Below are 15,898 nucleotides of genomic sequence, written 5' to 3' on the forward strand. Positions count from 1 at the left end.
TCCTTTTGAGGGGCCTAACACATGCTTTCTCAGAGCACCCCATGGGTTTTCTGGAAAACCCCCACCATCCACAGCCTGGGACCCCAGCCTCACCCATAGATACCATCTTCACCCTGCTGTGACCCCCTGACGAGTCTGCTATAGATCCTGCCCACAAGTGTCCTCTCCCCAAGGTCAGGGCTGCCTCGGAGGCCCGGCAGCCTTCTCCCAGGCCTGGTGTGTAACAGAGCCAGGGAAGGGTTGGTCTACCGAGGGGGGCGTCTGACTGCCTTGGGCCCTGGATTTCTGCAGGGGAGCCAAATGGTGGGACCAGGGACTCTGGAGCTGAACTGCCTGGTGTGAATCCCAGCTCCGCCTCTCACCCCTGGGTGAACTTGGGCAAGATAAGTGGTATCTCCAAGCTTCAGTTTCCTCACCTGTAAAATGGAGACTAGGTGACTGCCTGAACTTACAGAGCGCTCTCAGGACCCTAGGGAGATGTTACTTAGCACTGTCTCTGGTTCCAGTGAGGTTTGGGTTTGTGGGGTTCCAGGAAATCTGGGATTCCTCAGCTAGATCCTGGAGCATTTTCTCAATGTCCTAGAGTCGGCCAACAAAGACCAGATAGATGTTTGTAGTGATGGGCACTGTAACACGCTTTGCTGTTCCAGCCTGGGCACTGGGCAGACAAAACTACCCAACCCCATCACCTCTCTGAATCATTACAACATCCCGACAAGCTGCTATTATTAGCTCCTCTTAGAGGAGGAAATGAGGCTCAGAGAGGGGAGTGGTTTGCCCAAGGTCACACAGCTGGTGAGCTGCCCAGGTCTGGGGCATCCTCCTGGCCTTGGCCTGTGATCTTGAGCCTCCCCGGGGACACCCTCCCTGCGACAGGAGTGGTACCTTGCTCCTTGGGCAGCAGGGACAGGCCTCTCCAAGCCTCAAGTCTGTACTCAGGCCTGTCACATGACAGCGGGGCAAGGCGGAGGGGGTTGGGACACCAGCCTTTCTAAGAGCAGTGGAGAGTCTGGCCCCTGCCCAGGCCTCGGGTCAAGGGAACCAGGCAAGAGGTGGAGGGGCATAGCCGCTCCTTCCTCCCTCCTCCGCAGTCTGCTGGCCAGCATCCAGGGCAATCTGGGAAGCTCTTGCCCCAGTTGGTGGCAGGAGGGCAAAAGTTCCATCCCTGTCCCACACCCTTTCTCTGTCTCAGAGACTCATCCTCACTGAAAACTAGAGTAAAACAAAAGTTAAGTTGCATTAGCAGGGCTTTTGGTTTTACTTTGCTTTTTTTAGATATGTACTTTATTCTATTCTGAGAATATGTTACGTTTACAATATACAGAAAGTGCATAAAAAGTGAGGGTGTAAAAGCACCATAATTCCACCTGTCAGGAGCACCCCTCCACTTGTGTGAGGCTTGCGTGCCTGCCAAGGGCTTCCGTGCCTCCTCTGCGGCCTCCAGGTGCCAGGTGATCTCCTGCCTCTTCTCCTATCATTGCAACCCCGGGGCCAACCCCAGAGCCTGCAAGCTCTCTGTACATGTGCTTTGGTAGGGAGACAGGGCCCTCCGCATCCACAGTGGTGTCCCGACTTGTCTGGTGGCCCTGAATCTGCCCTGTGACCCCAGTTACACAAGGCCTAGAGAGGTGAAGGGGGCCCCAGGTCACACAGCCCAAAGCAGCTGGGCTTGAATGGGAGGCCTCCTGACCTTTTTCCTTCCTCTGCCTGCACCGCTGCTTGCTGCTCTGCTACTTCCCTTCCCCCTTCCTCCTCCTCCTCTCTCTACTTCACCCACTCCTTCATCCCATTTGACAAAATAGTGTGTGCCAGGCCTGGTATATAAAATAAGACATCTCTCACTGACCTCAGAGGACTAGTTAGAGAATCCTGAGCAGGCCCGTTCATTGAAGATGAATCCCAAGTCTTGCTATGAATGTAAATGATGGGGCAATCTAAACCTGGTAGGGTGGCCTTCTGGGCCAAAGGGACAGCATATGCCAATGTCCTGTGGCAGGTGGGAGTGTGGAATGCTAGAGGAGCAGCAAGGAGGTCAGCGTGGCTGGAGCAATATGTGCAGGGGGTCATCTGAGGCCAGGCCCTGTAGGTCCAAGGGCCCTGGGTGGAGGTCACTGAATGTTAAGCAGAGGAGTATTGATGTCAGATTTGCACTTGTTGTCAGATGTTAAAGTTAGTTGTGACGTTGGGGGGACAGAGTGGACAAGGAGCAACCAGTGAGGTGGGTACCATTATCTGGATAAGGGGATGGCATACACCCTCACCACCTGGACCAAATGGGTGCAGTGCTCCCTGGAGCACAGAAGTGTGCGCAGAGGCCCAAAGCAGGGCAGATGTGCCTAGATCATCAGCCCTTCCACTAACCCCTCCCTGCATCGTGTCTGCACCCTGCACCCCCAGTGCTGCGGTGCCTCGGCATCCCCACCCGAGTTGTGACCAACTATAACTCGGCCCACGACCAGAACAGCAACCTGCTCATCGAGTACTTCCGCAATGAGTACGGGGAGATCCAGGGTGACAAGAGTGAGATGATCTGGTGAGTGGGGTCCAGGGTGGGGGGCAGGGCCCAGTGGGGATGGTCCCCTGGAAAGACCTCTCAGAATCAATTTGAATTGATTTTAAAAATTGAATGGTATTTGGTCAAAGGGAGACAGGGCTTGGGGAGGACTCTCCGGGTGGAGGGGCAGCATGAGCAAAGGCCACGAGGAGGGAGAGTTCATGCACAGTGGCAGCAGGGCGGCAGGGAACATATGTTGTCAGGACTTTGGAATGCCTGGTTAGGGGGTCTGGGCATGATTCTGAAGGCGACAGGCTGTCACCAACGGCTGCAAACTGGGGAAAGGACATGCTAATGACCTTGTAGCAGGAGGTCAGTAGGGACAGATTGAACGCCAGGGGCCAGGGGGTTGGTTCCAGCCAGAGGTGATGAGGCCTGATCCAGGGCAGAGCCCGTGGGCTGGAAAAGAAAGAGCCGCCAAGAAATTAGGAGGTCACGTCAGCTGGACTTGAGGAGTCCCTAAAAAGGGAGGAGGTGTGGGGGAGGCCACTGAGAATGACTCCCCGTGTAGGAGTGGGCACCTAGCTAGGCCTGTAGGAGCAAGAGCAAAGAGGAGCATGGGGGTCACACTGGGCTCAGCTCAAGACCAGGTGAGCATGTGTGAACTGCTGGGGGCACGTGGCAGTGCAGGTCTGAATGGGAGGCCAACGCTCTGCTTCATTCCCCAACAGGAACTTCCACTGCTGGGTGGAGTCGTGGATGACCAGGCCGGACCTGCAGCCGGGGTACGAGGGGTGGCAGGCCCTCGATCCAACACCCCAGGAGAAGAGCGAAGGTAAGTAGACGTGGCCCCGTTACCTAGATGAGGAACCAGAGGCTTGAAGAGGACCTCCTGGAGTCCCCCAGCTGGAGAGTGGCAGGGCTGGGATTCTAACCCTCACCTGGCAGGCTCCAGAGACCACTGAGTGGTCCACGTGAGTGCTGGGGGACCTCAATGGTATTTTATAATATGCTTCTCTTATAATTTGGAAAGTAATTTGCACACTAGGGAAAACAGAAAAGATGGAGAAGCACAAAGAAAAAAATTAAATGGCATCTTTGTCCTTTCCCCTAAAAGAAGCATCATTAACATTCACACACAGCGTTCAGTAATTTCCAATTACATATTTGAGGGAGGTGGGGGGCAGTGGGTGCAGGTGAGAGAGAGAGAGAGAGAGAGAGAGAGAGAGAGAGAACACCAATGCAAAATTCGGTGAAGCAAATGGATCCGTTCTCAGAATATGTTTGAATGCATTGATGTAGTACCTAGGGTAGCAAAGAAAACCAATTACATTAAAATGTAGTTATTGAAATAAAAAATAAATAAACATGATATAATAATACATGTTTTATATAAGAATATCTACTAGTAAAGTTCCACAATTAGGTGGTAGAGAACGTAAAAGACATTCCCAGTTATCTGTGACAAGTACAAGCGATATAAAAGTATCTGTGCTCCTTGTGAGTCACAAGTCCTAAGTGCACCTACTGTCTATTGTCTGCTTTCACAGTCAAAGAAAGTGCTATCAAAGTTTAGGGCCCCTGAACTCTAGCCTATTGTTTAGTCTTCAGATTAGTAACGCTGGTAGCCTGTAGCCTTTGATCCTGGCTCTGTCCTATCTCCATACGTTATTAGCACTTCTCTATCAGACAGTTTTCAGTGATTTGAATTTTAACGACCATTGTGTTCCATCAAATGGACGTTCTATAGTATTTCTCAATATTTAAATTTGGGCCAGTTCGAGGCAGTTGTAAACAACACTGAGATAAACATGCGGCACTCACATTCCTCCAGTCAACATGCACTCTGAGTCCAGTCTGTGTCCAGCACTGGCCACGGCTCTCCGCACGGGCAGGAATCGAGACAGATGCACTGCCTTCTAAAACACAGCCTGCTGCTGGCTCCTTCATTTCCTGCAGATGTCTTAGGTTATGCTTCCTTTTTATTTATTGAATACTTACACAGCAGTTTGCATATTCAAAGCCTCTTCAGGTAGGTATAAATGTGCCTTGTCCTCCCACCCCATGAAACCAAGGCTTAGGAAAGTTAGGTAACTTTCTCAAGGGTACACAGCTAACAAGAGGGCGAGCTGAGATTTGAACCCTAAAAGCTGGGCTCCAGAATCTCCATTCCTGATTCTTACCCTCTGCTGCCCTCCTAGAAAATGAGTCCCTGAGTCAAAGGGCTTCATGGTCTTGAAATTTTTTTGCTATGTGCAGTGGAATTGTGGAAGATTTTAGACAGTACCACCATCCCCTCAGCCCAGGCTTGTCTCTCCCTCCTCCTTCTACCCCCAACCAGGGACATACTGCTGTGGCCCGGTTCCAGTTCGTGCCATCAAGGAGGGCGACTTGAGCACCAAGTACGATGCACCTTTCGTCTTTGCTGAGGTCAATGCCGACGTGGTGAACTGGATGCAGCAGGAAGACGGGTCCATGCACAAGTTTGACAACCAATCACTGGTGGTGGGACTGAAGATTAGCACTAAGAGCGTGGGCCGCGATGAGCGGGAGGACATCACCCACACCTACAAGTACCCAGAGGGTAGGTACCCTGCTCGCCAGAGCCTTCAGCACAGCCTTGCAAATAAACAGCCTGTTTAACCAGCCCAGCAGGCTTGTATGTGTGTATTTTATTTGGCAGCCCATATACAGCAATGACGTGCAGGTTGCTCTTCCTTTTAAGAAATCCCTTAGAAACAAGAGCAAACTTACCAATATCCTAGGTGGGGGTGGGCATGGGGACGGAGGAAGAGGATTATTCATTTAGAAAAAGAATTCTGTATTCCACAAAGGATTCCTGTTAGTTTTTAAGTCTTACTTTTGGGTTTGTTTGATTCCGTAAAACTGACGGGGAAAGACAGGTGTATAGGAGAAGCGTGCATCTTAGAAAAATTAATGACATTCATGTTTATTAACAATATTTATCAGTAGTAGGACCTACTGTAAGTGGGCAATTCCACATTTTTAAAAAATTGCAACACTTGTACTAGAGAGGCTTAAAAGTCCAGAGGGGCCACAGAGGAGAGGTCCCTGGAACTCTGTAGTGTTTATTGTTGCAGTGTCTCATGTATGGCTGGGAAGTGAGCATGAAGATGGATGGGGAATGGTTAAATTAAAGAGAAATGGATAAGAGAATGTAAAGATAATAAGATGGGTCCAATCAGACACAAAGACGAGGCTTTTTTCTGCTACTAATGCTGAATCACTAGGGAGAAAAACAGCTGCAGCTTATTTGTAAACCTGGATTTGAGCACATCCAGCCACCAAGTCAATATAATAGATATTTTCTAAGCATCTACTGTGCACCAGGCACAGCAGGGCTCACAGAGGTGACTGAAGAAACCACAATCCCTGCCCTCACTGACTTTCCAGGGCTGTGGGGGGCTTGGGTATTAAGTGGCCATGCTCTAGCTGGAAGGAATAAACAAGAAAAAGATGGTTTCCCTGGCCTCTGAAAGGTCTAGAGCTGACGTTTTAATAGAAAAACTAGATATGTACCTGACAACACTGGGGAAAAGAAGAGAAGGAGAATAGGAGAGAGGAAGATGGAACATAAAGGAAGGAACAATCATTCCTGCTGGAGAGTTCCACAGGTAGGGAAAGGGAGGGAAAGGATTCCAGGTGCGTAATCCCTGTGCAAATACTTGGAGATGACAAAGTTTGCATTTTATTAGTGCTTACTCTGCACCCAAGCACTGTGGTAAACATGGGGTATGACACAAAGGTAAGTCAGACTGTCTTAGTCCTTGAGCAGCTCAAGAGGGTAAGTACATAAACAGAAAACAACTTGGTTGGCTAAAAAAGCCATGATAGGCAGTAGGCAGCTGTGAAACTCCAGAAAACATTGTCACTCATTCATCCTGGTCAGAGTAGGCTTCCTGGAGGAAGGGTCATTTGAGGCTGGGTCTTGAGGGATGTATAGGAGTTTGCTTATGAAGCGTAAATGAAATATTCTTTCCTCCTCCTAGCACAGAAATGTAGAGAAGGGGCTCCTTTGGGGATCATCAGAAGAAGCCTGCTCCAGCCTCCTTCTCACTGATCCCTATTCCAGCCGTAATGAAGCTCTCTTCCCTACCCACACAGGTTCCCTGGAGGAGAGGGAAGCCTTCACGAGGGCCAACCACCTGAACAAGCTGGTTGATAAAGAGGAGGCAGGGGTGGCCATGCGAATTCGAGTAGGCCAGAGCATGAACATGGGCAGTGACTTTGACGTCTTTGCCTACATCACCAACAACACGGCCGAGATACATGCCTGCCGCCTCATGCTCTGTGCCCGCACGGTCAGCTACAATGGGATCCTGGGGCCTGAGTGTGGCACCAAGGACCTGCTCAACGTTTCCCTGGAGCCCTTCTCTGGTAAGGCTGGGTGTTCCTGGAGCAGCTGGACCACCGCCTGATGACGTGTTCAGTGGTGCCCTGAGCACTTAGCCCATGTACCTTACCTCACAGACACATACATTGCACCGACTCTGGGGCAGGACCTGTCCTAAGCGCTTCATAAATAGCAACCCATTTAATTCTTATGACAAAAACAGGGATTGATGGGTTCTTTTATTACTTCCATTTTCCAGATAAGGAGGCCGAGCACAGAGAGGTTAAGTAATTTTCCCAAGACCACACAGTTAGGAAGTGACAGGATTGCAGTTCTAGAAGAGGGACTGCCCACAGAACTTCCTGTGATGGCAGAGATGTTTTCTGCCTGCGCTGTCCTGTGCAGTGGCCCTTGGACACTCCTTGTGGCTATTGAGCACTTGAAATGTATTTAGTGCAAATGCAGAGCTAAAGTTTTACATTCACTTAATTTAAAGATAACCAGCCGCAGATGGCCAGAAACTGTGGCTCTAACAGCAAGAGGAGAACAGGAGTCCAGTCCCCTGTGGGAAGAAGTGTTTTCCTCCCAGGCATGATCTTCTGCTTTCGAGTAGCCCCCGTGCCTGGCCTGGCCATCCTGTGAGACTGGCCTCTATCCCTGCTCTGGGGTAAAATAATTGTCAGTCGAGCTGTCTCTGCTCCCTGGCTTTGTCACCACATCTGGGTACCTTATTTATGTGATATTAAGTTACCTAAATTAACTGAAATTAAAACTTTAGTTCTGCATTTTCTCCAGCCACATGCACCTTCCTAAAAATAAGCCTGAGGCCCTGAGAGGGGTTGTAGCCACCAGGGTCACCTAGGAGGCAGCACAGAGCCCAGTCTCCTGCACCCCAGTAGTGCAAGCCTGATTTCTGCATTTGGAGACTGTAGGCAGAAGGGCAGGGGGTCTGGGAGTGGGGAGAGGACCCAAGAGCCGTGTAAGACACTGACCATCGCCTAAGAGTGATTGCGTAGAACATCCGTCATCCCTGAGGCCTCAGAGAGGAGCATCCTGCTCATTCTGTCACGTGGATAAATGGCCACCTTCCTGAACCATGTCCCCATCAGGCCCATGGGAGTCATGAGCCAACCAGGTCTGGTGGGGAAGAGGATGTGCATATAGCAGCCACCATGCTAAGACACAGGGATGGTGGTGAGGCCCAGGGCGCGGAGTCCTCTGTGTTTACAGTCCCTCCCCTTCCCCTGTCTTTGGTTTTGTCAAACCTGTAATGTTTCCTCTCCTCTATTACCTCTGCCTCCACCCTTGGCCTCCATGGGTCAGCATGCAGGGTGCAGGCCTCCAGTTTCTAAGAAAGCCTGTCTGTGTTTTGAGCCGAGGCCTGTGGTGTTCAGTGCCACCCCCACTCTTTCTACCTCGGACCCACCATGTGCACTCCTAGAGCCACATTCTCAGAACAGAGCCCCCGTCAGGGTCCCCAGGCAGACGGGAAGCCCTCAGGGTAGAGCCCCCAGGCACTGGGGCTGGGGTCCCCATGTTTACCCTGCTAAAAGATGTGTTCTGAGGCCAGCCAGACCTGGCTTTGAATCTGGCCTCTACCATCTTCTAAATGTACAATCTTGGGCAGGGAACACATGATCCCTGAGCTTCAAATCACACTCATGCTTTAAATAGTACCTGGGGGGCTGCTGTGAGGACTGAAGGAGATGTGTGCTCAGGCAATAGCGGGAAAGTATAAAATGCCTGGATGTGGTGGGCTTCTCTTCCCACTGAGCAGAAGTGGAAACAGGTGTTGCGAAGCTGAGACGCCCCAGGGCACCTCCTGTGCCAGACAGTGGTCCCAGGTATCAGGGGCAGGGCACCATCCCTACAGGTGTGAGAGGTGGTCAGAACACCCAAGTTCTATTCTTCCAATTCCGGGCCACTGAACAAAGGCTGAGTCATCTCTAAAGAGGCCTGCCAGCCCCTTTGGGTAAACACACACTAGTCAGTTCATTTTTGTGCTCAGAACTGCTTCAAAGGGAGGAAATGACTTTCCTGGAATGTGTTACATGAGGTGAACTCGTCAGGGCCAGTGATGTCAGAATAACTTCTCCCTGTTGAGTCACCGTTTGCCTCCCAGATGTCATGGGGTCCCTTGGAGCATTGTTCTGCTGAGGCTTCAGCCAAGACTGTCAATGGTGCTCATCCTCCTGGGACGTGTTCAGAACAAGAGGGGTCCCTCCTGCTGCAGAGACACGTGAGGGGCACAGCCTGCAGGAAGAGGGCAGAGGAGGGCACAGGTCCCATGTTTTGCCCTCAGGCTGCAAGCCGGGACTGGTCCAGGTCACCCTGTGATGATAAGATCTGGGGCATTTCCACATGCTGATAGACAGGAAGCCAGGCCTAGGACAAGGGAACACAGTCCTGTTGCCCCCACCCCTGCCTCCTCGCTCAGCTGCTCCTCTCCCTTCCCTTCCTGCCCGCACCCTTTTGGTCTCCTCCCTCACTCCTCCAGGTGGGTCACTGGGAATTCAGCCAGTGTGGTCTTGGTGATCATGCCCAGGTCACTTTCCAGAACAGGGCAAATGATCTCCGAAATGACTAAGACTGACTGCACACGTTTCCTTCTCTCAGCCAGCTTCTGGCCCAAAGCCAAGGCTGGGGTCCTTGGCCCGTGAACAGCAGTTCTCAAAAGGTCCAGCTCCACCCTGGCTTCAGCCTCCTGGAAAAGTCAACAGCTGGGACCACGTCCTCCGAGCTCCTGGAGGACAATGTTTTCCTTCTTTCCTGTGTAGTGGGTCAGAGTTTCCGCTCCGTTCCACCAGGTCCTGCCCCAGGAATTTTCACTCTGTGTCTCTTTTGGCAGAAGGTTTGGTTTTCTTCCTCTCACGTCATCTGATCAGTGGTTGGGGCAGATCCACCCTGGGAAGGATGGCTCGAGGGGTGGGCATGCTAGCGCAGCGCTTTCCAAAGAGTGGGACGTGGACCACCAGGGTGCACGGCCGGGGCCAAGACCTTGAATAATGTGGGAGAAAGTGACTGTCTCTCAGGTCTTTCCTGTGGCCTCAAGCGGACTGTCTCTGCATGCTGACTGGTCTCAGCAGCCCTCAGCCTTACTAACCTCTTGGGGTCTCAGACTCAGAGCCTCAGCAGACAAGATTAACTGGCACTGAATAAGCAGGACTCTGTTTGCTTGTGTTTATTTTTGTCAGTTACCTTCTATTTAGGGTAAATGAGATTAGTTTGCTGCAAATAATGATGAAGTTTCCCTAAGCAAAAAAATTAAAAAATATAACATGAACTGAAAGAAAAATAATGATATACTCAGATGTGTGAAAGATCATGAGAATGGCTGGGATTTGGGCAATGCTGGTCAAGGGGGTGGAGGGAGGGGACGGGTGGCAGAGAGACAGCAGTGTCTCCCACTGTGGCACCGGAAGGGCGAGGAGAGGCTGGCTGGGCTCTCGTTTGACAGGGGAGCCCGAGGAGCTGAAGGGATTTGCCCAAGGCTCTCTGTGCCCAGGTGGACCAGCAGGGCCTAGAGCACATCTCTGGGTCCTGGAGCTCTGCTCTTTCCATTGTTTCTTCCAGCCTTTTACAAGCGGACCCCCAGTGCCCTCATGCCTCAGTGTTCTTGTCACAAAATGAGGCTAAAAACCACACTTCAATTCTCTGTACTTGGGAGGGGTTGCCCCTGCTGGCTTCTTTCTCACCTCCTCTTTACTGTGTGGCTTTTACTCTAAAATGACCTCTGGTCTTAGCTCTGTCCAGCACTGCTAGATTAGCAGGTGCTTAGCTCTGTTTAGCAGGTGCAGAGAGGAAACAGAAACAAAGAGGGAAGGTCATCTTTCAAGGCTCACACAGCCAGTCACCCAGTAGCCAAGCAGGACCAGGTCTCCCAATCTGAGCCCTTCCTGGCAGAAGTGTGTCTTTATCTGTAAAATGGGTGCAATCCCACTGGCCTGGGGAGAAATCGAGGTCCTGAGAGGTGGAGTGATTTGCCCAGCATCACCAGTTAGCAAAGGGCAGAGGCAGAATTAGAACCCAGGCCCGGCAGAGCTCCAGGGCTTCCCCTACCAGCTGTTCTGCCACCCTCCCCGGCCCCTCATGGGAACAGTGGGGCCAGGGCAGGGTCGGGGGGAAGCCTGGGATCTGCCCGTCTGCTCACCTGCTCTGCTCTGTGTCTCGTGGAGATGCCACAGAAGAGGTGGAGCCGTGATTCAGCTCTCATGAGTGCTCTCCCCTCCACACCCCTGCAGAGAAGAGCATTCCCCTCCGAATCCTTTATCAGAAGTACTGTGACTGCCTGACAGAGTCGAATCTCATCAAGGTGCAGGGCCTCCTCATGGAGCCCGCTGCCAACAGCTACGTGCTGGCTGAGAGGGACATTTATCTGGAGAATCCAGAAATCAAGATCCGGGTAAGAGGGGTCTGGGCAGGGTGTGGGGGCAGGGCCGGGTCCCAGGACAGGCCCCGCACATGCACACGCCTGCACCCTGCATCCTCAAAATATTTGACCCTCAGGGTTCCTCAAATCCTAGCTTCATCAAATAGAAGCATTGCGAAGCCAAAAGAATTTGGGACTTGGAGCCTCTAGGAATGAATCCTAGAATCCCAGAGTGGTGGGGTCATGGGATTTAGGGATCTCAGAGTCATGGACCCTTAGAAGCTAAACTCCCAAGGCTAGATCCCCAGGTCTGGGAGCCTGGTTAAGGCACAGACTCTGGAGTCTGTCTGAGTTTGTGCCTGGGTGGCCCGGGGCATGTGCCCAGTTTATTCATCTGTAAAATGAGGTTGATACTCTAGGAATGTTGGAAGAATTAAATACGCATCCATTGGGAGCATACAGAACCACATCCAGGGCATTATAAGGGCTCAGTGAAAGCTGTTCTCTCACCACCATCGTCATCATCACAGGAGGAGCCAAGGCCCCAGGGCCCCGAATTTAGCAGTTACAAATGAATGGTAAAGAGTAGAAGGAGGGGGAGTGAGCACTGAGTGCCAGACACTTGGCTAGGAGCTTGCACACATTAGCTCAGCGAATCCTCATGAGAACCCTGCGGTCAGGCATTTCTCTCCTACGAAGAAACCAAGGATCAGAGAAGGTAGTAACTTTCCCAGGGTCACAGTCAGGAAGAAGGTCCAAAGCCTGTGATCTTTCCACTCCAGACCCTAGAACAAGGGAGGCACTTTATTCATCCCCTGGGTCATGCAGAGCCTCACTGCAGCTCCACGTAACAGACCCAGGCAGGTAGCATCATCCGTGTTTCCAGATGAGGAAACTGAGGCACAGAGGCAGGGAATAATAGTGGCAGACCAGGCAAACAACTGGGCTGAACTGCAGCAAATACAGAGATGGCCCAGCGGGCCACTGCCTACCCTGTCCCTCACGCAGCCCCTCACATCTGCCCCGGGCCCTCTTCCAGATCCTGGGAGAGCCCAAGCAGAATCGCAAGCTGAAGACCGAGGTGTCCCTGCGGAACCCACTCTCCCTGCCCCTGACAGGCTGTGCCTTCACTGTGGAGGGGGCCGGCCTGACCAAGGAGCAGAAGGTCGTGGAGATGTAAGTGTCGGTCACTCCAGTGGGGGAGCCTGGGAGCAGAGGGCAGTTGCTAATGGAGACAGGCACCAAACCCTGGCCCATAACCCATGCCCACGCACCTGCCCCAAGTACCGACGTATCCATTCCCAAACACGCTTGGGGCAGGGTCCCCACCCTGAACACCCAGAGAACATTAGCTGTACTCCATGCACGTGTCTTCACAAACCTATACAGTTACACATTCAATCACTAAGCGCCCACATCCTGAATGTCTGCACCCATACCCATGTAGGTGTATCCTCAGATACTTATTTATGCACATGAGCATACACACTTACTTTTTGCTTTTTTATTGTTATGTAACTTATATACAGAAAGAACACAAATCATGTACGTATAGCAGGATGTATTTTCACACATGGTCCCCTGAGCACACCCACTCTTACCCCCAAGCACACTACCCCTTCCATACCTAGTGCGCGCGCGCACACGCACACACACACACACACACACACACACAGGTCCCTCTCCTCATAGTTGGGCAGACTGCCCAGGCCCTCAGAGAGCAGTGAGGGGGCCCTGTGCTCAGGTCTCAGAAGTCCTGAGACATCCTGGCCTGACCCTGTTATGAGGGACCAGGCCTGCACCCCTGTCCTCACCCTCCTCCTCTCTCCCTACAGCCCAGACCCCGTGGAGGCAGGAGAGGAAGTCAAGGTGAGGGTGGACCTGCTGCCCCTCCACGTGGGCCGCCACAAGCTGGTGGTGAACTTTGAGAGCGACAAGCTGAAGGCTGTGAAGGGCTTCAGGAACGTCATCATTGGCCCTTCCTAAGGGGCCCCTGTGCCAGCCCCACCTCGGCCAGCCGAGGCCCCTAGATAGATCCTAATCGTTATACCATGCTAACAAGCAGAGTTGTCCCTTCTTGGGCCCCTGACCCAGGGCAGGGTGGGCTGCCTCTGGTTACTCTTTGGAATGGAATGTACTTCTGGCCCATCCTGTCCCCAAGAGCCTGTTTCCTCATCCCCTTACCTGTGAGGAATGTTCTGTACCTCCACTGACCTTGGCTGACTGGGCCTGGGGCAGGGCAGGAGGGACTCCCACCTCCCTTTGCATCCCAGATGCCATTTGGAAAGTCACTACCCACCTGCCAAATTGTTTAACCTACTCCAGAGCTCCTTGGAGCAGGTGAAAAAGAGACAGTGTGCTCACTGGCTGGGTCAAGGAGCTCAGCTCCCTAGCATGTCCTGTGCCTCTTCCCCAGGGGCCCTCGGGAGAGCCGGGGCAGGTGCAGCTGGCGAGGGGCCAGGGACAGCCAGACCCAGGGTCCCCACGTCCCGGCAGCCCTGGCCCAAGAGCCCCCACCCGCCTACCACTGTGAAGCACCTACTAAGTGCCAGGTGCTTCCTGGCGCTCATATGGCCACCAGCACATTTAATTGCCACGGAAGCTGCAGAGTGGGATCTGCCCCCTCACTTCGGCAGGCTCAGAGAAGGCGTGGGCTCGAGAACATTTGCAAGGCTAGGTGATGTGAGGGCTCGGGAACAGAGCCCAGGCCATCTGACTCCGAGTCCAGTGCCTGTTCATGACATCATCCCTGACCTGAAGATGTCAAAAGAGGCCATTTGGGACCTGAACAAAAAGACCCAGTTGGGGCAGGGAAGTGGGAAAGGCAGTGGAGTGGTCACAGCCCTGGGTTCGAGTCCAGCCAGCCACTGTCTTCTCCTCTCTGGGTTCAGCATCCTCACTGGTCATAGGAGTGGTTGAACCAGCTCATCTCTAAGGCCTCTCAATTCTGTAGTTCTGATGCCTTACATGACCTGGCCTGGCAAATGACAGTGAGTCCTACTCCCTGGCTCCTTAGACCACAGGCCCAGGATGTTTCTGAGCCTGACCTATGACCATGGCCACCCCCCAGCCTCAGCCCTGTCCAGGTTCCCCACCTGTGCCAAAGCACCTTCCTTCTGACCCCGGTTCTAGGGGAAAAGAGCCCCAGGGCCCCTGTCCCACCTATGAGCCTGCCTGCCACACTGCCTAGACTTCACACAAGCCTCAGCTAACTGCACTGGCCACTAGCCAACAAGGTCGGCACCTCAGGCACTCCATCTTTGCAGGGTCGGGGCCCTAGAACACAGCCCTCACCCCTGAGTTGTCATCTCTGACTGTATCCCTCCTCTCTGCACACGGCTGGGCCCCCTCTGGCTAGAAGAGGGAAGGTGGTAGAATTCTCTATCTGGGGTTGGGTCACAGCCTCCCAGGGCCCCTGAATCCCAGAGAAGGACTTGGAGTATCACACTGGTGCACTCAGAACTTTCTGCACTTCCCAGGAACGAACCACACAATGAGCCGACATGTATATATTCCCAAAAATATCACTGTTTCTTCATGGTTTTATAAACGCTTTTGGGTTCCAAGCAGGCATTAGATGTGCTTTTGAGCCACGGGGAGTGAGCACTGAAATAAAAGGGTTTATTTTTCACATTCAAACAATGTCTGAGCTGGTCCTTTTTATGCTTTTGAGGAGGGTAGATGGATGAACTCACATCAGGACCAGCCACCTGCTGCCTAAGAGATTTCACCAGTCCCAGTTCCCCAACAAGTCTAAACCTGACTGGCATTCAAGGCTCTACACAGACTACCTCCATCTCTAGCCTTTTCTTTGAACAAATCATGCTTGGGCCACAGTGAACTTCCCAAGTCCCTCCAGATACCCTGTACACTCATCAATGTCTTAGTGTTCGCATGTGTTTTTCCCCTGAGCCTGAAGTACCCTTCCTCTTTCTTATCCATCTTGCAAACTCCTACTGATCCTATAGTGCTTAACACTAAAATCACCTCTTTGTGAAGCCTTCCCAGATTTCTTCTCAGGCTCCCAGAGCCCTGGAACATGGACCAGCTTATGCATTTATCACCATGAATTTTGGTAAATCTGTCCCCCTCCCCATCCTATCAGAAGTCCTCAAAGGCAGGGATCAAGGATCTCTTAGACACTAACAAATGCTGAATTGGTTAAATCAGTGTATTTCAGCTCAGCTTCCATATGACCAACAGAAATATAATGTGAGCCAGAGATATAAGCCATGAATGTCATTGGAATTTTCCAGTAGCAGAGAAACAGGTAAAATATGTTTTGGCAATATACTTTATTTCTGTGTGATCCCAGGAGTATGGGGACTTGGTCATTCATCTCATTCCCCACTGACAAGACACTAATACATGTTTGTTGCATGAATGGGTGATGGAGGACCATCTCTGCCCTCAGAGAATGCATGTTGAAACACCTGACATGCACTTAAAAAGTGAATCAAAATGAAAACATGACGGCACATTTTCTGGGTGCTGAGTCCTTCTGTTCCTTGAAAACGACACCAGTTCTAGCCTAGATGACCTCAACAGTTTATCAATTAGTGACCAGCTGGAAAACAGAAACCACTCAGCTGTTCCAGGCAGAGAGGGAGTTCTAAAGGAAATTGATTCCAAAGGCATCTAAAGGGCAGGAAGAACAGAGGGTGGGAAGGAATGACACCAG

At 51.9% G+C, this 15,898-nt stretch overlaps 1 protein-coding gene across 2 annotated transcripts in view; it reads left to right on the forward strand.

Annotated features, from left to right (window-relative positions):
• The window catches only part of TGM2 (transglutaminase 2), a 31,966-nt gene extending 17,107 nt beyond the window's left edge, over positions 1-14,859 (forward strand). Inside the window, exons 7-13 of one of the 2 annotated variants that reach the window (XM_017652786.3) lie at positions 2,398-2,533; positions 3,226-3,329; positions 4,836-5,078; positions 6,620-6,892; positions 11,090-11,250; positions 12,257-12,393; positions 13,053-14,859. In XM_017652786.3, coding sequence (XP_017508275.2) covers positions 2,398-2,533; positions 3,226-3,329; positions 4,836-5,078; positions 6,620-6,892; positions 11,090-11,250; positions 12,257-12,393; positions 13,053-13,203 — 1,205 coding nt within the window. In that variant the 3' untranslated portion in view covers positions 13,204-14,859. Of the gene's footprint in view, positions 1-2,397; positions 2,534-3,225; positions 3,330-4,835; positions 5,079-6,619; positions 6,893-9,464; positions 9,634-11,089; positions 11,251-12,256; positions 12,394-13,052 lie in introns of those variants that run through there. The other variant, XM_037012761.2, reaches the window with a different exon arrangement.
• Positions 14,860-15,898: the final 1,039 nt, after the last annotated feature.

This window comes from Manis javanica, chromosome 5 (assembly GCF_040802235.1).
Source record: "Manis javanica isolate MJ-LG chromosome 5, MJ_LKY, whole genome shotgun sequence".
NCBI classification, from domain to species: Eukaryota; Metazoa; Chordata; class Mammalia; order Pholidota; family Manidae; genus Manis; species Manis javanica.